This window comes from Miscanthus floridulus, chromosome 10, assembly GCF_019320115.1.
Source record: "Miscanthus floridulus cultivar M001 chromosome 10, ASM1932011v1, whole genome shotgun sequence".
Taxonomy (NCBI): domain Eukaryota; kingdom Viridiplantae; phylum Streptophyta; class Magnoliopsida; order Poales; family Poaceae; genus Miscanthus; species Miscanthus floridulus.
Window position 1 is genome coordinate 10226243 of NC_089589.1, and position 22621 is coordinate 10248863.

General features: G+C 43.5%; 2 protein-coding genes, 1 long non-coding RNA gene and 2 pseudogenes across 8 annotated transcripts; 2 read left to right on the top strand and 3 right to left on the bottom strand.

Moving 5' to 3' along the window:
- Positions 1-592: 592 nt before the first annotated feature.
- On the bottom strand, positions 593-9463 carry LOC136486217 (uncharacterized). Of its 3 annotated transcripts, XM_066483090.1 has the most exons (3): positions 9158-9463; positions 6102-6197; positions 5398-6014 (listed from the first exon to the last, which is right to left on the bottom strand). In XM_066483090.1, exons 1-2 carry the CDS (start codon positions 9352-9354, stop codon positions 6122-6124), a joined length of 273 nt encoding a protein of 90 aa, XP_066339187.1. In that variant the 5' UTR covers positions 9355-9463; the 3' UTR covers positions 5398-6014; positions 6102-6121. The 3 variants fall into 3 exon arrangements, with proteins under 3 accessions (XP_066339185.1, XP_066339187.1, XP_066339186.1); XM_066483088.1 differs by lacking the exons at positions 5398-6014; positions 6102-6197 and adding an exon at positions 593-704; XM_066483089.1 differs by having other exon boundaries at positions 5398-6197.
- On the top strand, positions 848-4054 carry LOC136487117 (uncharacterized; annotated as a pseudogene).
- On the bottom strand, positions 6241-9114 carry LOC136486216 (uncharacterized; annotated as a pseudogene).
- A 455-nt stretch (positions 9464-9918) lies between the features above and the next one.
- On the bottom strand, positions 9919-14681 carry LOC136487635 (uncharacterized). The gene is made up of 2 exons (XM_066484739.1): positions 14276-14681; positions 9919-12637 (listed from the first exon to the last, which is right to left on the bottom strand). The coding sequence occupies exons 1-2, from the start codon at positions 14280-14282 to the stop codon at positions 10527-10529; spliced, it is 2118 nt and encodes a 705-aa protein (XP_066340836.1). The 5' UTR covers positions 14283-14681; the 3' UTR covers positions 9919-10526.
- A 1921-nt stretch (positions 14682-16602) lies between these two features.
- Positions 16603-20339, top strand: LOC136487636 (uncharacterized). Of its 4 annotated transcripts, none has more exons than XR_010767318.1 (4): positions 16603-16890; positions 16992-17427; positions 18740-19614; positions 19767-20082. It is a non-coding gene; the product is annotated as an uncharacterized lncRNA (long non-coding RNA). The 4 variants fall into 4 exon arrangements; XR_010767317.1 differs by having other exon boundaries at positions 16603-17427; positions 18740-18869; positions 19514-19614; positions 19767-20079; XR_010767316.1 differs by having other exon boundaries at positions 16603-17427; positions 18740-18869; positions 19574-19614; positions 19767-20067.
- Positions 20340-22621: the final 2282 nt, after the last annotated feature.

The window sequence follows — 22621 nt, forward strand, 5'->3', positions numbered from 1 at the left end:
TTTTCCTCGGTTGAGGCCTGCACCTTCGTCGAAGCAGTACAATACACATGTACATCAAATTCTGGTTGGATTGCCTGTGCTGCTTTTTTATTATTATTTTTTTGCTTGATTCTTGGAGTGGATATATGGCGGTGGGATTTGGGAGAGCAGCAGGCAAAGGTTCGATTTGGTATCGCCAAGTTATGGCTTCACACCCTTAGGATCCCAACCTTTGATTTTAACTTCGAAAATGTGATGCTTGATTCAAGTCTTGTCCCTAATAGAGTGCTTGTGTGCTTGATATGGAGCGAAATGAAACCCTCTTACATACTATATGGGTTTCCTGTGAATGTTTTGCTGGTGATATGTATGCCTGTAGTATGCATAAGATTAAGTTATTTGAATGTCAGTCCAATTCAATTTGAGGATTACGCGACTCTGTTAGGTTTGAGTATCATGTGTGTGATCAGTGAACGAAATTGACATGGGTATTCTACCATGCAGAAAGGAAAGCAAGTACACTCCTGTGGATTAGTTTCAAAATGATACGACATAAATACCATCCACGCCTCGCAAGTCACAAGTGCAGTTGAACAATACCACAGTTTAGAATTCATTGTACATTCAGCAGCCTAAGTTTCTGAGTTTTTGTCCAATTCAAGCATAGATGCCATGTATGCCTGATGCCTTGGTCCGCAGCAATGCTATGTTTTTGTGCCCCCCTCCTGTGGCAGAATATAAATGAAGTAAAGGTTGCAAAATGTAGGAATGTCAATACAGTTCAGTTCATTCGGAGTACAAAGCAGAAGTCGGTATCATATATTTTGAAACGATAAACATCTACATTTCCTTTGTAACAGTGGCTATCATGGTAAAATCTTTAACACTGATAGACTATCAGGTTTCACTGTTTCTTTTTGGGTGTTGAAATATTATGTAGACTGTTGCCATTTGCTATTTGCTACTGAGGTATCAGGAGCAACAACTAAGCAAGCACACATGGACATGATCATGTGGCACAATTTCCACAGAACAATCCATCTATTTTAGTCGCTATGTTCATGTAAAGTTTTTCAGAAGGAATGAAGCATAGGATGGGATTATTAGATTTGGTTGCTCAGAATTCTGGTTGTCCCAAATAAAGTTACTACTCATATTTGGTTATTTCAGTAATTCTTGGGTTTCTGGTAATTATTGTTGTAAACTCAGGTTGGCTTGAGAAGTTGTTTTTGTTAGTAGATTGGTGATCGTTCTCTGATCCTAATTGTCATGAACATTGGGTCCATATTTAAGTTTCTATATTTTTCTTTGACCAGTATGGACTTGTTGGGTCCATATTTAATTCATGCCCATATATGATTGTACTGTTATTGGCATGTAGGTATTGACTAAAGCTAGTAGGCAATCTTTGTAATGTAACTTGTAGGTGACATTATTTTTTCTGGTCACGTTTTGTTTCATGCTAGATTTGCTATCTTCAGTACCATATTGTTTATATGTTACTCTGTTTGATTGTGCATCTTGGATCCTATAAATTCTCAAAGCCTTTATATTCAGTTACTTGAACATCCATTGCATACAAACTTAACATTTGGTAACTGAGGGATTTAACGCCATTTTTGCAGACCCAATCACCTGACCACATATCAGTCGGTTCAGTGCCAAAAAAGTCCAGTACTTCCTCACGAGGTCGGCACTGTAATTTCTCGTCATCAACATACAAAGATTTTCTCCAGAAGTTTGTGGACAGTGAACTTTTTAACTTCAAGCCTTGAAGGATTGGTTCTCTGGTCACAGTGAAGATTGTGGTTTCAGGAAGCCAGCTTTTGATGTTCCTTTCGACCTTACTGAATTACAGAATTTTGATTATGCTCTGGAGGGTGTTACTTTTCAGCAGCTAGTAAGGATGCCAAATGCTCTATATGCGTCAACATCAGATGTTTTTGAAGCTACTGCATATCTTGCTTTGGAGGATTTCCTTCATGCAGGCATTAAAGGATTGTGGGAAACTTTCTGGGGCCCTGATGAGGCAATGCCTTCCTCAGTTGCCTGTATACACAGCTCAAGTTCCAAGTTTTATCCTGCTGAGAAGGCTATTACAGTGGAAAACTCGATGGTGTTTGTGCAACTTCTGTACTGCTGAAGAATTTGAAGAATTCACAAGGAAGATGGGATCATATTGTCGTGTTGGTTTTGTTGAGACCTGATATTGGAATGGTTTCTGCACAGGGTGACCAGAAGCCATCTCCTGCAGTCTTAGGGGAGGCACTGTTCTTTGCTTTGCGTGTCCTACTATCTCAAAGCCTTAGCAGATCCTCCACTGTTCTTCGCAATTCAGATTGTATTTACTTGCTTCTTGTTGATTCACAGTTTGGAGGAGTGGTAAAGGTCCAAGGTGATTTGAACAAGCTGGATTTTGATCTGAACAATGTTTATTATGGTGCTGCTGAATGGATAAAGAAACATGCCAAGATTTCAGTTTCTTCTATACATCGAGTATGGAACAAACTTGGGAATGCTAACTGGGGAGACATTGGGACCCTTCAAGTTCTCATTGCTATATTCCTCTCAATGATCCAATTCTATGGGGAGCCTAAGTATTCTCTTGATGAACTTGCCACAGAACATAGTTCAAGGCTACAAAGTCGAAGATCAGAAAGACGTTTAGTCGACAGACAAGCTAATGGTCATGGTTTATTTCAGTTCCAACAACCAAGTTATTCTCCTGAAATTGTTGAAGTACAGGAGGAAGTAGCTGTTGATGTGAAACCACAGGAAACCTTGAAGCTTGAAATAGGGTATGCTGTATTGATGGATGATGCTTACATACAGAAAGGTTTTCAAATCGATGACATCCTAACAGACAGTGATCCTCCTATTTTTACTTCTACTCCTGTAGAAGAACCTACCAAAACCTATTTACTGTATGTAGGCTCCAGCCCTTCTCATTTGGAACCGGCATGGGAGGATATGAATTCCTGGTACCAAGTGCAGAGGCAGACCAAAGTACTGACTTTGATGAAGCAAAGAGGCATTTCAAGCAGATATATACCACAGATGGCATCTTCTGGGCGGGTCATCCATCCAGGCGCATGCAATAAGCCTAACTCAAATGGAAATTGTGGTCATCCATGGTGCAGTACTCCAATCCTTGTCACCTCACCAGTTGGTCAGACCATTTCGAATCTGATACGGAATGGATTGTTCGGTGTTGAGGAGGCACTGAGATGTTGCCATGACTGTTTATCCGCTCTTGCTGCAGCAGCATCTGCAGGAATCCATCACAGTGATATCCGGCAAGAGAATGTGATCCGTGTCAGTAATGGTTCAAGCCATCCATATTTTGTGCTTATTGGATGGGATCATGCTATCCTAGAAGATAGGGATCGGCCTGTAATGAATCTGTTCTTCTCATCTACGTTTGCGCTCCAGGAAGGCAAGCTATGTGCAGCATCTGATGCAGAAAGTTTAATCTATCTTCTATATTTCTCTTGCGGTGGAGTTTGCCCAGAGCTTGACTCGGTTGAAAGTGCCCTTCAGTGGAGGGAGACATCGTGGTCGAGGAGAGTTATACAGCAGAAGTTGGGCGACGTCTCAGCAGTGTTAAAAGCTTTTGCGGATTATGTGGACAGCCTTTGTAGATACCCAATGAACTATGACATGTGGTTGAAAAGATTGCGAAGAACAATAAATGAAGATCATGGGAAAGAGGTCGACACGTCATCATCAAGTTAATACTACGGAACATTTTCTTGCAAAATCCAGTATGTGGAGGATCAAGAGTGATCAATCCATTACTTTTTGTTGTTGTAGATAATTTATTTGTGAAAGGTGGTCCATAGGTCATAGTTGTGTCCATCGTCTCTGCGCCATTTCTTTGCCCCTTTGATAAGGGTATTTAAACAATGGGAACGTATCTGGTGCAAACCAACCATCCCGTGCAACCTTGGAAACTACGAATCAGGGCCACAAGATGCTAATCCAATGGACATGGTTAGAGGTGGGATTATTTTGCGCTTAAGCCCCCCAACCAGCCGGTCACTTTTCCAATACCCCCCTGCCCCCTCGCGTCCGTTTCTGGTTGGAAAAGTGGCCGGCTAGGGGGGGGGGGGGGGGGGGGGGGGGGGGGGGGGGGGGGGTCTTAAGCGCAAAATAATCCCACCTCTAACCCTGTCCATTGGATTCGCATCTTGTGGCCCTGATTCGTAGTTTTCAAGGGTGCACGGGGTGGTTGGTTTGCACCAGATACGTTCCCTTCAAAAATTGCAATCTGCTGCTGCTATCCTCAATGGGATCACTGTTTACTATTCTGTGCTCCCACCTTCAGCGGTTCACAGAGGAGTGCAGTATATAGATCCTTGAGGATATCAGCAACATGATGTAGTTTGTAAATGGTCTTTGGTAAATTGGTGAGCCTCTGCTCTGGTTGCCCTCTGCGATTCTGGTTCCATTTTATTTGGTGCTGTGCTAGGCTTGTGGATGTTAACCGGTAGGTAAATGCGGACCTAGAGATCGTGGTATAGTCGATTAATTTTTGGCACTTTCTGTTTGTAACTGCTCCAGAATAGATATGCGGTTAATGGTGGTGTGGCATGGTATCATTTATTTTTTTAAGTTGGCTAAATTATTTGTTGGGTGCAATGTTAATTGTTAAAGGTCATGTAAATGGTGTTCTATTGATTGAGATATCCTGCCACTGGTGTTCTTAGATCTCTGTCTGTATGTGTGTTTACAGATTTTCCCCATGCATCAAGAAATGCCTCCTAGTGGTGATGTCTTTGTTTCCAACAAGAACAACATAAATATAAATATTTTTATTAAGTTTAGATGGAAGAAAGTAAGTCTCAAATAAAAGAGGAGATTTATTATCAAAATAAAGCAACCACTAGTCTATACTAGGCCTTGAGACTCTTCCGTTTGTAGTCACTTTACATGAAGCAGAATGAGGCGCTCATCTCATCCACTTGTATGTCTTCGATCTAACTTGATTATGAGTCAAGTGACCATCTTGATCGTTGGTGACCTAAAACAGCTTAACGACAGTACCTTGAGTACGGGGATACTCAGAGGGCTTATACCAACATATGGATAAATATGCCTTTGGTGGATGCAAGAAGGAAAATGGGTTGTTTGTTCAGCTTTGCGAAAAGTATGGTGTTTGTTAAAGAATGACATGTTATGTTCAACATTTTAATTACTTATGTTAAACTACACTATTAAAACTAGACCAAGTTGAACAAACCAGTAGTCATCATGTGCAAATAGATATGCAGAAAAATAGAGGGTAAGTTAGAAAATGCAGAAAACACATCTGTTTGTGTCTGAATTACTGATCAAAGAGGATGCTATTTAATAACAATTTCCCATTCAAATCAAGTACAAAGTTCTATAATAACAACATGAAGAGGGCACGGAAGGTTGGCATCATGCATTTGTTCTTTCTCTCTTTTTTTCAGGAGAATACTATGAGAGCCCTACTGAATATCTTTACTTATAAATAAATAAATATAAGGTAAATTGTTCATGTACAAAGGTCTGAAGGAAGAAATTTTAGCAGACATCAACTGATGCTATTCTGATCGAATCTAAACACTAATTGTGGTAGAAATTTATTCGACACTCGTTCCTTCTCCATTTGGAAAGCATGGTACTAAATGGAATTTCACAAGGGCGCTCCTCTGTTCCAAACAGTGACTGTACTAAGTTCCTAAGGAGATTACTGCATTCTGAACATGCCCTTGAATGCATGATGTAACTTATTCCCAAATCCCAATGACTTCAGTTCACTGCCACTTCAGGGGGCAGTATTCAGTCGATTCCCGTCTTCCAAAGCTCTTCAGGGTAGGGAATTCATTATAAAAAGCATGATTTCAAATGGAACACAGACACAGTAGTGTTTCTCGTGATATCTGTCTGCACAGTATACATACTTTCTCTTGGTGGCAGGAAACCCCTTTGCAAACAGGGCAAATGAATCAGACGACAAACAGTGAGTAGTCACAGAGGTTAATCACCACCTGGCAGAGCTCCAACTGCTGATATGCTGAATGTCATTTCAGAGCACCTTGAATGTTTTCATAGTGCATTCATAAATTCATCTGTCTAACAGTAACATTTGGCACCTTGGATAGGTTAGCAGAATTTACCAAGCCTCAGTTACGAATGTCAGAATCGGTAATTGTAAATTGTAATGTGGCCACCAATTGGTCCCGTCAGACCTGAGAAAATGAAGATCATAAACAGGACTGTACAGATCTCATATGATCTTATAAGTTTATATATACTTGCATTTGAAGCTTGAGCCCTAGCTACTAGCTATATTTTAAGTGTGTGTTTCTCGTATTGCACACGCCCAGAAGGCCAAAATGCATCTAGTAGCAAATAGGTTAGGAACAACTTGGAACCAGTTGCAGAGTTTATTGTTGCTGGTTCTTCTTGTATGAGCTTCTGAGACATAACCAGTAAAGTGGCCGCCAAATTTTGGTCCCGTCCTCCCTGAGCTCTTTCGGGTGGTGAATTTCTTTCAAAGTATCTGAGCTCAGGTCATACACAAATGACCACTCTGTTAGCGTGCCGTCAACAGAACGTGCTTGAAGTGCCAAAAGCCATAGACATGGTTTCTCTTGATAGCAGGGTACTCCCTGGCAGAAAGGGCAAAGCTTTCGCCACGACCGAGGAAGAGAGAGTGGTCGCCGAGGTCCGTCACTCTGTCGCGGAGCTCCAGCATATTCTCCAGCGTCCATTCCGTCTTATACACCTCGGCGAAGGACGGGTGGCCGCCCACCACGCGCAGAATGACGAGCAGCAGCTCGCCGGCGCACGTCACCATCTGCGCCCCGCGCATGCCGTGGTAGTGTTGGCAGCTGCAGCGCCGGAACATGTGTCGGCTGATGTTCATGAGCCAGACGCGCGGCGGCGCCGGAGCCGGCGGCGTGAGGCTGATGTCGCAGACGACGAGGACCCACCTCCAGTCCATGTAGTATACCCTCCCCCCGTGGAACGCGACGGTCTCGATCCCCGCGGTGGCTCGCTCGGGCAGGACGCTCCAGGCGGCGTCCCCAGGCCGCCAGAAGGACTTCTGCGCCCCCTGGTTGCCTTAGAGTTGGGTCGCGACCGCCACCCAGTCCGACGACGGCGACGCGAGCGGGTCTCCGGAGAGGAAGACCTGGACGAGGTCGCCCAGGGGCGGGAGCCGGAGCTCGGCGCCGGAGGCCGGGTCCCACAGCACGAGCCGCGTGGGGGACCGCGCGCTGTCGCCTAGGGCGAGCCAGCCGAGAGACGCACCGAAGCAGTACGGGATCCCGGCCGGGGGGTCGCGGATCTCCACCTCGTGCTAGACGCGGCGGTGAGGGAGCTGCCAGACGGAGTAGCGGCCCGGTGCTGGCACTGGCAATCGGCTGCTCCGGCCCGTGCGGCGGGCCACGACCCACGGGCGGAAGGCGGTCGGGGGAGAGGTGGAGGCTCGCCAGTGCGCGCAGACCTGGTGGATGTGGAGGTGGTCGGCATCCGTGGACAGGTGGTGGGAGATCTGCTCTAGGAGATCGCCGGGGAGTGAGGACCAGCTGGAGCCGCCGGTCGCCATGCCCATCATGGCCATGGGGACACAGATGCGGGGACGTTTCATTTTGAGTTGCGACTGACTTTTCGATATTATATATAAGTATTTTTATTTATATTTATATATACATAGTCTCCATGCTTATTAGTGCTGGTTTAGTTACCAAAAAGTTTCCCAAAAAGTGCTACAGTAGCCATCGCATCGAATTTTGCGATACGTGCATGGAGCATTAAATATAGACGAAAAAAACTAATTGCACAGTTTGGTTGGAAATTGCGAGACGAACGTTTTGAGCCTAATTAGTCTATGATTGAACACTAATTACCAAATAAAAACGAATGTGCTACAATAGCCAAATTTTCAAAATTCGCGAACTAAACACGCACTTACATTATGATATCCTATAGTTTCCGACTCCGATCCTGATCCAGCTACTATTAGGAAAACAAATCCGGTTACAACCAGAAAAACGGAACCCTTATCAGCGGTCACCGTGGGTGTTGTAATTAAAACATATGGATTCTAACCCGAAAGAAAAGATCGCGGAGAAATCCTAATTCTAAATCAGTTTGTATGCGAGCTCTTACCAAACGCTAATGGCCTATAATTGGATATACCTTATTGACTTTAATGCAGAACTCCGCAGAATAAAGGTTATCAGAAGACTTAACAGATTATTATTACTCCTGTGGTGGTGGAAAGGCTCAGCAATCACATGAAGCTGAAACTAAACTGGACCAATGGTTGATATATACCATGTTTCAGAAGCAGCAAGAGAATTCGTCCATATGATTTTTCCCCATCATTGCATCATGGTTTCAGAAGCATATGCTGATATGAAGTTAGTTAATGCAATGATTAATTTTGCATGGTTTATCCTGCCTTGCATATTACAGTACATTTTTATAATAAGGGGCCGTTTGGATCCCTTCATTTTGAAGGAATTGGAATCTACTCAATGGATTAGGTTATTTGACTTAGAATTTAACATTCCACGACTTTCTCAAGCTCATAAATAAGCCTATCTCACATTTTGAAGAAATTGGAATCTACTCAATGGATTAGGTTATTTGACTTAGAATTTGACATTCCACGACTTTCTCAAGCTCATAAATAAGCCTATCTCAAATTCAAAGTGTGGGAGATGAAAATGGATTCTATAGATCACCGTGCTATTTCTACTCTACAACTTATAGCATGCTCTTAAACTCGTTTTATTACCATATAAGTATCTCCCTTGTATGGCTAACAATAGTATACAAATATATTTGATATACAACCATGTTAGCTTAATTAATCTGTGCCTAAATTATAATTATTAAAATGAATTCAATTCCAAGGATCTAAATGGGGCCTAAGAGAAGTTTTGTACTCAATTGCATATGCTACTTGTTCTTCCCTGTCCTTCCCTTCCACATTCTTTATTTTGCTGCCACAATATTGGCTTCCTACATAGTGAACTCAAATATGCAATTTTTGGCATGTTTTACAATTAGCTGATTAATGATTGTTTTTTAGGCAACGCATAGCACATCGAGAGAGGCATTTAGACGAAGTGAGAGGTAAACTCTTCTTGAGCATTTCATCGAACACTCAGAAACATGGCGATCAATCCCCTACCTTGTGCTGGTGGACGCTGGTGAAGAGGTAAGGTAGTCCCCGGCGAGCTGCAGCCTCTCCTTGGCGTCGGCCTCCGTGCCGGTGGGGGCGCGGAACTCGGCGGCGACGAAGTCCCGGAAGTGCTGCCGGGAAGCGCCGCTGCCGACGTGCTTATGCACCGCCTTCAACACCCGCCAGTACGCCGCGGCGGCCGCCATCTGTCCGCCGGTTTCCTTGGATTGAAGCGGCGTGAGACGAGGGGCGACGGCAGAGAAGTGTGTGTCTACTGACACTTAGATTTACCTGGCTCATACTACTTTTTTCAATCATTTTGGGAAAACTTTTTTGAATGATTTGAGTCACTGTTACGGTCGTTGTGGAATGTGAATTACAAGAAAGAATCAGCATTTGCACAAGCTCATATTATTACTTTTACAGAAATTCCTCCGAGCGCATCCTTATTTCCATCATGATGCAGCGTTGCAGTCTCAGCAAATCATGTTTCGTATAAGCGGCTGTTTTAAGGGGTTCAGTTCTGCAATTTGAAGCAATCTGCAACAAGTTCAAAACCTGGACAGGCCATGTTAACAGACTATTTGGGAACAAAACACTCATTACAACAGAACCTAGGAGCATGTGGCATCATTCCATGAAGTCAATGAAAGGTGAAACAATTGCACACGCATCAGTGTTTCTTGTTGCAAACAAAGATAGTATCACCATCAAGGCATTTCTTGATGCATGGGGCAAAGTAGTACCCCCACAGCCCACGCACACAGAGATTTAAGAACAGTAGCAGGATAAGAGTTTGAGCAGTTCAATAGAACATCATTTACAGGACCTTGAACATCGCACCCAACAAATAACTCAAACATCGCACCCAACAAATAACTTAGTCAAGCTCAAAATGCTACCATGTAACCTCTATTCTAGAGCAGTTACAAATTTACCAACTGATTGACAGTTTAGACACTTATCACAAGAAAAACAAAATCATCCTGAAGCCTACCAGAAATCATCCTGAAGCCTACCAGAACCGAATAAAGTGGGACCAGAATCTCTGAAGGCAACCAGAACACAGGCTCACCAATTTACCAAAGATTCACAAAATACATCATGTTGCTGATATCCTCAAGGATCTCCTGTGTGAAGGGCTGAAGGCAAGACCACGGAATAGAAAACATTAACAGTGATCCCATTGAGAATAGCAGCAGCAGAATGCAACTTTTAAAATACCCTTATATCCAAGAAATGGTGCAAAACGATGAACATTACTATGACCTATGGACCTTTCACAAATAAATTATCTACAACAACAACAACAAAAGGTAATGGGCAGATCACTCTTGATCTTCCAAATTTTGGGTTCGCAAGAAAATGTGCTGCAGTATTAACTTGAGGACGTGTCGACCTCCTTTCCATGATCTTCATTTATTGTTCTTCGCAGTCGTTTCAACCAGATCTCATAGTCCATCGGGTATGGAGTTCCACAAAGGCTGTCGACATAATCCGCAAAAGCTTTTAACACTGCTGAGATGCCGCCCAACTTCTGCTGTATAACTCTCCTCGACCATGACGTCTCCCTCCACTGAAGTGCACTTTCAACAGAGTCAAGCTCGGGGCAAACTCCACCACAAGAGAAATATAGGAGATAAATTAAACTTTCTGCGTCAGATGCTCCACATAGTTTTCCTTCCTGGAGCGCAAATGTAGATGAGAAGAATAGATTCATTACTGGACGATCCCTATCTTCTAGGATAGCATGACCCCATCCAATAAGCACAAAATATGGATGCCTTGAACCATTATTGACACGGATCACATTCTCTGGCCGGATATCACCATGACGGATTCCTGCAGATGCTGCTGCAGCAAGAGCAGATAAACAATCATGGCAACATCTCAGTGCCTCCTCAACACCGAACAATCCATTCCGTATCAGATTTGAAATGGTCTCACCAACTGGTGAGGTGACAAGCATTGGAGTACTGCACCATGGATGACCACAGCTTCCATTTGAGTTAGGCTTGTTACATGGGCCTGGATGGATGACCCGTCCAGAAGATACCATCTGTGGTATATATCTGCTAGAAATGCATCTTTGCTTCATCACAGTCAGTACTTTGGTCTGCCTCTGTACTTGGTACCAGGAGTTCATATCCTCCCATGCTGGTTCCAAATGAGAAGGGCTGGAGCCTACATACAGCAAGTAGGTTTTGGTAGGTTCTTCTACAGGAGTCGAAGTATAAATAGGAGGATCACTGTCTGTTAGGATGTCATTGATTAGAAAACCTTTCTGTACGTAAGCATCATCCATCAATACAACAGATCCTATTTCAAGCCTTAAGGTTTCGTGTGGTTTCACATCAACAGCTGCTTCCTCCTGTACTTCGACAATTTCAGGAGAATGGCTTCGCTGTTGGAATCGAAATAAACCGTTACCATTAGCTTGTCTGTCCACCAAATGTCTTTCTGATCTTCGACTTTGTAGCCTGGAACTATGTTCTGTTGCCAGTTCATCGAGAGAATACTTAGGCTCTCCATAAAATTGGATCATTGAGTGAAATATTGCAATGAGAACCTGAAGGGTCCCAATGTCTCCCCAGTTAGCATTCCCAAGTTTGTTCCAAACTAGATCTATGGAAGAAACTGAAATTTTGGCATGTGTCTTTATCCATTCAGCAGCACAGTCATAAACATTGTTCAGATCAAAATCCAGCTTGTTCAAATCACCTTGCACTTTTACCACTCCTCCAAACTGTGAATCAACAAGAAGCAAGTAAACACAGTCTGAATTGCGAAGAACAGTGGAGGGTCTGCTAAGGCTTCGAGATAGTAGGACACGCAAAGCAAAGAACAGTGCCTCCCCTAAGACTGCAGGAGATGGCTCCTGGTCACCCTGTGCAGAAACCATTCCAATATCAGGTCTCAACAAAGCCAACACGACAATATGATCCCATCTTCCTTGTGAATTCTTCAAATTCTTCAGCAGTACAGAAGTTGCACAAACACCATCGAGTTTTCCACTGCTAATAGCCTTCTCAGCAGGATAAAACTTGGAACTTGAGCTGTGTATACAGGCAACTGAGGAAGGCATTGCCTCATCAGGGCCCCAGAAAGTTTCCCACAATCCTTTAATGCCTGCATGAAGGAAATCCTCCAAAGCAAGATATGCAGTAGCTTCAAAAACATCTGATGTTGACGCATATAGAGCATTTGGCATCCTTACTAGCTGCTGAAAAGTAACACCCTCCAGAGCATAATCAAAATTCTGTAATTCAGTAAGGTCGAAAGGAACATCAAAAGCTGGCTTCCTGAAACCACAATCTTCACTGTGACCAGAGAACCAATCCTCAAGGCTTGAAGTTAAAAGTTCACTGTCCACAAACTTCCGGAGAAAATCTTTGCATGTTGATGACGAGAAATTACGGTGCCGGCCTCGTGAGGAAGTACTAGACTTCTTTGGTGCTGAACCGACTGATATATGGTCAGGCGATTGGTCTGCAAAATTATGTCAAATCCCTCAGTTACCAAGTGTAAAGTTTGTACAGATGGATGATATAATATGAAAGCTTCGAGAAACTCTAGGATCCAAGATGAGCGATGAAACGACAAGTAGCAGATAAACAATAGTGTACTGAAGATAGCAAGTGTACCATGAAACAATACATCACAAGGAAAACTGGCACATAGAAGTTACTCTACAAAGATGTCTACTTGGTTTAATCAATCAATACCTAAACACAATACCAGTACAATCATATATGGGCATGGTTTTCTTGGAGATTTTTCTGGAGGTACCTAACAAGTCCATACAAGTCAAAGAAAAAAGCATAGAAACTTAAATATGGATCCCATATTCAGGACGATCAGAGAACAATCACCAATCTACTAACAAAAATGACTTCCCAAGTCAACCTGAATTTACCACAATGATCACTAGAATTAGAAACCCAAGAAACACAGAGAATCAGAGATAACCAAATATGAGCAGTAACTTTATTTACTGGACAATAGAATTCTGAGTAACCAAAAGTAGTACTCCCATCCTATCCTTCATTCCTTCTACAAAACTTTACATGAGCATATCCCTCCACCCCCTACCCCCACCACCACCATCACAAAAAAAACAGGGAAACTTGATAAGTCTGCCAGTGCCAAAGATTGTACCATGGTAGTCACTCATGCAAGGACACTGTAGATGTTTACGGGTTTAAAAATGTACGATATCAACTTCTGCTTTGTATATATCTCAAATGACTGAAATTCCAAATGAACTGAATTGACAGTCCTACATTTTGCAATCTTTACTTCATTTATATTGTGTCACAAGGGGGCACAGGAACATAGCATTGCTGCTGACCGAAGTATACATGGGATCTTATGCTTGAACACCACACAAACTCAGAAACTTAGGTGGCTAATTGTGCAATGATGAATTTAAAATGTGGTATATCCAACTGAACTTGTGATTGGGGAGCTGTGGATTTGTAGTTTCCATAATACCATTTTCAAGTTAACCCACAGGACAGGACTGGACTAGACTGGACTTGCTTTCCTTTCTGCATAGAAGAATATACCCATCTCAATTTCGTTCACACAATCCTGATTCCTGAAACCTAAAACTGAGTACGATACATTCTCAAAATGAACTGGTCCAGCCTTGAAATACGTTAAATCTTATCAGCAAGCACACATCAGCTGCAAAACATTCACAGCCCACCTCATAGCATGCGACACAGCTTACGTTCGCCATGTATCAAGCTAACTACAAACCCCGCGCAGCAAGCACCGCATTCGAAGAAACGAAGCTAAAATCAAAGGTCGGGGTCCTAAGGGTCTTAAGCCTGCGAAAAATTGAACCTTTGCCTGCAGCTCTCCCAAATCGCACCGCCACATCCTCTCAAAAGAATCAAGAAAAATCAAAGAGCAGCACAAGCAATCCGCCCAGGATTTGTTGTGCTTCGACAAAGGTGCAGGCTTGAACCGGGGGGAGAAAAATCCAGGCGAAACAGCGCGGCCCAAACTGCTACAGCTCAGGGAAACCCCGGGGCAGATCTAGAACGGAAGCTATGAATCTACCCCCAAGAAGGAAACTAAGTCCAGCGGAAAGCGATATAGAGGGGCCGTAGTTCGTACCTTCCATAAGGCGGCCGGGTCGTCGTCCTCGTCCCCCAGGGCCGGTCCCGGGCCGGCGGTGCTAGATTGGAGCGGCTGCTGGAGCTGGAGCTGGCGCGGTAGGGCGACTACTCCCAACTGCCTCCGCGGAGCTCCGTGGTCGCTGGACGGCCGCCCCAGCCCCAAGAGAAGACATCCGTCGCCCTCCGGAAACAGACGGAAGGAGATGGAAAAAGGTGGGTTTTTTATTTCAGGGAAAAATCGATCGGACTTCTTCGGTTTCTTCTCTTTCTTTCCACCGATCCCCGAATTCCGGTGGTGAGCGAGAGACGGCAGAGCAGAGAGCTTGACTGGCTGCGACGCCCGTTCACCCCCTTTTCCTCCCTCCACGTCTCGCCTGACTCGACCCCAGTGGACCTTTTTTTTTTATCTGGGACTCTCAGAGCAGAGCAGAGCTCACCTTTTTGTGCGTGCAGGTGCAGTGCAGTGCGGTTGACGCTCCGTTGGCGTGCACTTAAATCAGGCTTTTTTTCCATCTCAAACAATATTTTTATCTTATAAATTCCTCTGGTCCTTCGAACTATCCAAATTCATTCCTCCGGCCGAACACCCCCTGAGTGTGCGTGCGCTGTAGCTGAGCTGTGCTGTTTTGGGCGTTCGTTTCGGTGTGCTCTGTTTGTTTTTAGAGAGGGACTCTCTGTTTGTTGGCTTGGCTGCAAAGATGAGATGGATTATTTGGCTATTATTTATTTAGTACGAAGTATATCCTCTGTGCAATGCTCAGCTGCTGTGGGTTTAAGTTTTGAATAATAATTTGCAGCCTTGCAGGTAGAAATTAAAAGAAACTGCCCGCCCACTGCAAGATGTAGTAGGTTTAACTAATCGAGCTACCTGCTGATGACCAATGTAATGTTGGGCAGCCATGTGTGGGTGGCGATTGAGTATAAGCCACGGAGAATTTTTTATTTATTAATGGAGATGTGTGTGCTCATGCATCACTCTCGAGGGGGTGTCTGTGTGGGTGACAAGCTGACATGCATGCCGTTCCAATAGAAGACAGCATGATAGGGGGGATGGCAAAAGAGAGGCATCACGCACGCTAGCTAGCATCGTTGAATTGAATGCAGCGTCCATCGATCCATGCTAACTAAATGGTTATTAAATTTTAGGAGCTACTAGATGGTTTAGTAACTTTTAGTAACTTTAGAGTTACCAGAGAGAACTAAAGTCCTTTTAGGGCCCGTTTGCTGGTCTGAAATTTGACTGAAACTGACTGAAAACACTGTTCTAGCTGAATTGTTGTGAGAAAAAAACACTGTTCTGGCTGAAAAAACAAGGCGAACAAGCCGAATATGGGGTAAGCCGAACATGACCTTAGTCACATTTAGTCACAGTGTTTGATAAAAAAGTTATTAAAACGACTAAAAACTACTAAATTTAGGAGCTACTAGGTGAACCAAATAGGCCCTGAGTTGCTGCTAACTAAAAGGTGATCCGCATGCATGCACGCACGCGTAGTTTTCTACACGCACAGTACTGTTGCCTTTTGAGCACGCTGCTGAACAGTAGCTAGCAGTGGACACCCCCACCCCTCACATGGACACATACACGTACGTACATATATGTACAGAGGATTACATATACGATAGTACTCCACAACTGTATGATGATGGAGCAGCCACTACTACTGGTCTACTACTAGGTTATTAGCCCTTCTGATGAGTTCTGTCAGTGATCTTTTGTGTGGTGATTGGTCGGGCACGGGACCATCATGCGCAATGATCAATGGAAGTTGTCAGCGTGTCCATGTCATGCCCTGTCATCAAACCATGGGCAGGCACAGGCAAGCATGCATGCATGGCCATCATTGCGCATTGAGATTAAGGGACAATGAGACATTAAGACACTTGTGTGTTGTATTGGGACAGATAGAGACACACACGTCAAGATCTTGGAAAGCCATCTGGATCTATATCACTTGGAAACCATCATGCTACCTAGCTAGCTAATACTGCTCCATCTGTTCAGAAAAGATGGAATTTCTAGAATAATGGTAAGTGAAACTGTTTGAGGTTTACACTACGTGAAAAACGGTTTGTAGCAATGGAACGAATTTTTTGTAGGGGCGGCTGGTGATGGAGCCGCCCCTACAGTGACGTGCTCGGGAGCTCAGACACCAGCCGCCCCTACAAATGGAACAGCAGAGGCGGCTGGTGATACGAGCCGCCCCCTACAAATGAGTCTGATTTGTAGGGGCGGCTCACTCACCAACCGCCCCTGGAGTTGCTATTTGTAGGGGCGGTTGGTGATTGAGCCGCCCCTACAAATGCCCGCCCCATATTGGGAGAAAAATATCTCCCTCGTCCTCTCGACCTCAGCCCGAGACGCCACCTCCGGTTTTTCCCTCGCGTCGCTCTCTCCCGTGGCGTCTGCCGCGCCACCCTCTGCCGTCGCCTCCGCCACGCGCCGACGTCGACACCGCCGAGCGCCGCCTCCGCCTCTCCTCCCCGCGGAGCGACACCTCGGCCTGGGCGGCCGGCCTCCGGCGCGCCGCCACGCCGACCTAGGGTTTCGGCGCGGAACCGGCCTTGGCCCGGGCTCAGTGGCGCACCGGCGCGGGTGGCCTGCTTGAGGAGGTGGAGTGCCACGAATTCATCTGTAGATCGATCTCGTCTCCTCAGCTCCCCTCTCCCTTCCGGCCTTTCCCTTCTCCTCCGCATCTTTTTTTTCTTGTTAGGGTTCGAGGTCAGATGACGGCGGAGGCTGCTTTGGTGGTGGCGAGGGCTCTTCCAGTTGCATCTCTCCTCACCCCCTTCCCTACACGGGGCACGACCCCAATGTGACCCTCGCCGCCGGCCTCCCGCACTCGCCCTCTCTTCCCCGAGGCTCGTTGGACGGCTGGGCATGGGAGGCAGCTGCTGGGGCGGCGATCGCGCATGCTAAAGGCTAGCAGTAGGCCGCACGCTGTGGCTAACTGCACGGATCTAGCCTGTCAGGATGCGGTAGCACCGCCTTGCTGGCTCGTGGCGGTAGGCGGCGGCGGCCGTGCTGGCTTGTGCCGGGAGGCGGCGACAGCCACACAGGCTTGGGCCCAAGAGGAGGCGCCGCATCTGCACTTCATCTCTGGAGATCCCGACCCATTGACTGCTCATCCGTGCGCTTCGTCTCTGGAGGTATGTGTGTACTTATGCATCTTGATTCGTTAATCTATTAATTCTAGATAGTTGGGTGAGGAATCTCACTGCCCTATGCAAACATGCAGTACATACATAGAAATTTTTGCTATATAAGTATCTTAGTTAGTCATACAAACCTACATGTTTCTATACATTGAGAATCGACAGGATATCTTACATGTATACATGTATATAGAGTGCTAGTGCCAGAGGTAACATGTTCTTGCTATGTAAACAGACTTACAGAGTGGTAGTGTATAATTTGAACTTGTTTTCTTCAACATGTTTTTCTGTTGTCTTTACAGAACCTGTATACAGAGTGCTAGTGCTTGATTATTCATAACATGCTCTGGCTAAGCACTTGGCCCTTATCATGTAATTTTAGCAATGCCATTTCTTTCAGTGTATGTGTGAGTAGCACTATTGTTTCTGTTTCTTTTATTATTTTGGATTGGAATATGTTCCTTGTATGATCCAAAGCTACTAGCATGCGTGTTCAGATAGCTTTTTGTTTTGTCCAACAATAGCCTGTTCAGATAGCTTTAAATTTGACAATTTTCACAGAGTTGATTGATCAAAATGATCCCTGAACTTGGTAATTAGTTTATACTATTGCTGCAATAGAGCCAAGCTAACCAACCTTAGTTAAAATTTTGATTAGTAAATCTCTGATTCACTAGCTTGCATCATGCAGAATTAGCACTGAGTCATTTGTGCCTAATCATTGGCTAGAGAATACATAAATGGGGTCCTTTTCCCCTCTTTTTATTTTGGAAATTGGGTTTGATTCTGAGAATTTGGGTTCCATAGTGTTGTTCTCATCATTCCAGGTTCATTTTTGGATGTCTGAATGCTGTGAGCATGAATTTCAGACCTGATGCATGCTCTTAGTACTATAGGTTGCATGCTGTCTTTTTTTCGGAGTTTCTCTTGCCAAAAGTTTCTACCTGTGATGTATATTGGTCCTCATTTACTGCTCTGAAATTGTTGTTGTTGTTGAAATTGCACTCTTTTAATTAAGTGATAAGGTCAAATGCCATTTTATGGTCCTCAGATGGGTACTCAGATGGTCTTCTTTCTCTGTGTATGCTGTATATGCCTGTATACAGAGTGCTAGTGCTCGATTATTCATAACATGCTCTGGCTAAGCACTTGGCCCTTATCATGTAATTTTAGCAATGCCATTTCTTTCAGTGTATGTGTGAGTAGCACTATTGTTTCTGTTTCTTTTATTATTTTGGATTGGAATATGTTCCTCTTTATTGAAGTAGTTCTTCCTGTGTAACTAAAATTTGTTTTTTTTTTGCAGGCGCAACTGTCTAAAATTCAGAAATTCAATATTCAAGTTGACAAGTTAACTTAGGTTGTCCTTTATGTGTGGCATAGATTTCAGCATGTCGTCACTCTCCGGCGCCATCTCTTGAACAAGACAACAGTATGTATGTGCTGCTCCAATGTTTCCATGGCTGATAGTTTATTTATTAGTTTAAATCCTTGTATGATCTGAAGCTACTAGCATGCGTGTTCAGATAGCTTTTTGTTTTGTCCAACAATAGCCTGTTCAGATAGCTTTAAATTTGACAATTTTCACAGAGTTGATTGATCAAAATGATCCCTGAACTTGGTAATTAGTTTATACTATTGCTGCAATAGAGCCAAGCTAACCAACCTTAGTTAAAATTTTGATTAGTAAATCTCTGATTCACTAGCTTGCATCATGCAGAATTAGCACTGAGTCATTTATGCCTAATCATTGGCTAGAGAATACATAAATGGGGTCCTTTTCCCCTCTTTTTATTTTGGAAATTGGGTTTGATTCTGAGAATTTGGGTTCCATAGTGTTGTTCTCATCATTCCAGGTTCATTTTTGGATGTCTGAATGCTGTGAGCATGAATTTCAGACCTGATGCATGCTCTTAGTACTATAGGTTGCATGCTGTCTTTTTTTCGGAGTTTCTCTTGCCAAAAGTTTCTACCTGTGATGTATATTGGTCCTCATTTACTGCTCTGAAATTGTTGTTGTTGTTGAAATTGCACTCTTTTAATTAAGTGATAAGGCCAAATGCCATTTTATGGTCCTCAGATGGGTACTCAGATGATCTTCTTTCTCTGTGTATGCTGTATATGCCTGATTGGAACTCAGATGGTCTTGTTTCTAGTGAACAGAATACTTACGGCTGATTGGTGAGTCATGGTCTATTCCCACTAATTTTCATTTATGACTGAGACTATGCGCAGATTTCTGTTAGAGAATCTTCACCGAGCTGCACTATGTTTCTTGCATTTGTTTCTGTCATTTAGATATGAATCTGAATCATGCTTTTTTATGTTGCCAGTTGGTGACCTGAAGCAACAGATGTGGGATGCCAAGAACATGATATGCGCAGCTGACCCACGACATGGGCGCTACCTGACAGCATCAGCCATGTTCCGTGGGAAGATGAGCACCAAGGAGGTGGACGAGCAGATGCTGAATGTGCAGAACGAGAACTCGTCCTACTTCGTGGAGTGGATCCCGAACAACGTGAATTGTAAATTTAATTTTTTTAGGCGAAAAAATGATTTGTAGGGGCGGTTGGTACTGTAGCCGCCCCTACAAATCGATTTGTAGGGGCGGCTGATGTTCCCAGACCGCCCCTATAAATCGATTTGTAGGGGCGACTACAGTACCAACCGCCCCTACAAATAGATTTGTAGGGGCGGTCTGGGAACCGCCCCTACAAATACATGATTTGTAGAGACCCTTGTGTAGGGGCGGCTGGGCAAACCGCCCCTACAAATGGTCTACAACCGCCCCTAAAAATCCTTTTTGACGTAGTGTTAGTCAAATTTATATAAAAAGATATTGGTATTTATTTATCATACTAAATAAATAAGTATCATTAGCTTCATCGTGAAATACATTTTAAATTGTATATTAATCAGGAGTCATATACATGCATGTTTGTAATGTTTCCTATAAACGTAGTCAAATTTAATATGGTTTGAGTACTCCATCTAAAAAATGACGCAATTCTAAAATAGTGGTAATCAAGTCAAATGATTTAAAATTTAAACAAATTTATCATATGCCAATATTTATCATGCTAGATTAATATCACTAGATTCATCACGAAATATATTTTTATAGCATGCCTATTTAAAGTAGTACATGTTGATAATACTTTGCATAAACTTAGTTAAATTTAACATGATTTGGTATTGACCAAATCTAGAATTGTATTTTTTTTATATGGTTTCTCGGTGGACATCTCAGTACACATCATCGTCACCACTTGAAAAGCTTTATTCCGCCCAAAGACAACTGCAATGGTCTCGGTCATAGTCAGAGCTAGGTAGCTTTATTAGGTCAAAAATGCACTAGTACATAGGAGTAGTTTCAAAAAAAAATGCACTGTTACATAAATGGCGACGACCTGCAAAGTGGCAGCACGCGTTTTGATCAGTTTTGGGCCTGCATCTAGATCGCTACTTAACTGGACCTGCTTGGCAACGAGTTTTGACCCAATATACTCCCTAAAAACATGAGTCGGGCTTAAATTCTTTTCTTCTCCAAGATGGGCCGTGTAACATTCCTTGTGTGTGCGGTTGGTCCAAGGTGTTTCCATATAATTCTGAGTGCAAAAAGATCTATTCTATCTCACTCTGATTTTCCTCCTCGAACTCTAAAACCAGACATCTTACCTCCCACACTCTCAAACCATTCAAATTACCTCACTGCTCTAGTTTGGAATGGTTTTGAAGGTGATTTTACCCATTTTAGTTAAAAAAATTTGGTAAATACCCGACAAGGTTTTAAAACCACAAAAATGTCTCCAAGCTTTTAAAAAATCAAAAAAATAATTCTAGTAATAGATTTGGATACGAAAAATCCAAATGTAATATTTAGAGCTCATGAAAATATCTCTAGATGCTTGAAAAAATAGATTTAGCACTATGAAAATGGAAAAAATATCTAGAAAAATATAGAAACTTGCAAAAATAATCTAATTGATATGTAAAAGTGTTTAAACTTTGCATGGAAAACTCTTTGTAATTTGCAAAAAGAACTTCGTCTCAATAAATGTGACCAGGTAATCACTCAAGGATTCATACCCCCTATCTTATTCCTCAATTTATTCTTCACATAATTCATGGAGGAAAAGATCCTCTCTAGTAGTTACTAGTGGATGTACGAGCATTTCGATTTGATAAGATTTGACAAGCTTGTAAACAATTAACTTCATGTCTGAAATGATCTTTTGATTCAACTAGAAATGATAGATTCATAGTCCTTTGTTTGTAGTCCTTACCTTTCTTGCTGCCTTCCACTTGGCTACAAGTCGTTTGGATGTCCCTTGGTGTCCTGACCACCACCCCTTCGTCCCTCGCACTTGCTACTCCCACGGTTCTAGCTGCGACGACTGTCGGCCGCCACAGGAGCTCCATCGTCCATCAGACCTAGTACTTGCAAGTAGCCAATGGGAAATTGGCTGATTGGAGATGGTCAAGCACAACCTTATGGGCTGGCCTAGGAATGGGAGGAATGCAGTGTTGTTGTTTTGAGATGCTCTTACTCCCAAAAATAGAGGATTAAACCCAATATATATGATACATATGAGTATAGTGGATGCATACTTGATGTATTACATAAAAGATGGGCATTTCTAAGAATACCTAGGAATCACTATAGCTTTGCCCCTGCTTTTATCCATAGCCAGAAGTTGTACGAGAAGCTTTATGGAGTGATGGACCTAGCTCTAAACGAATTGCAAAGTCCATGGGCAAAGACAAATGCACAACCCCAGTCTGAGTAGGGTTGTGCCTAGGGGAGTGCAGGCGGTGCGACAGAACAGGGCCCCAATTTCCAAGGACCCATATATAATTTCGAGACTTCAGCCAACAGGACCAGCTAATCTGTGGGCCAAATCTTCTTTCTTTGCCAAATCACTAAATATCTGCCATCCGTAGTTGCGCGTGATCTCTTTGTATTTGCTTCATTGTAACTAGAACTCATTATCACTAATACGTGATTTGTACGCACTTGTAAATGCATATGATTTTGGACGTGCAATCAACTTCATAGATCACCCAAGATCTGTATAGATAGATCCTAAGGCCCCCTTTGGCAGCGCTCCCGTGACTTCGCTCCCCACGAGAATCAGCAAAGCGCTTCGAAAGGGCTCGGTTCCGCAATGCTCAGCGTGGGAAG

Coding starts and splice junctions, on each gene's coding strand:
- LOC136486217 (XM_066483088.1), bottom strand. CDS start 9,354: ATGGCGGCCGCCGCGGCGTACTGGCGGGTGTTGAAGGCGGTGCATAAG. Junction 705..9,157: donor CCAGCGTCCACCAGCACAAG/GTAGGGGATTGA, acceptor ATTCTGCCACAG/GAGGGGGGCACAAAAACATA.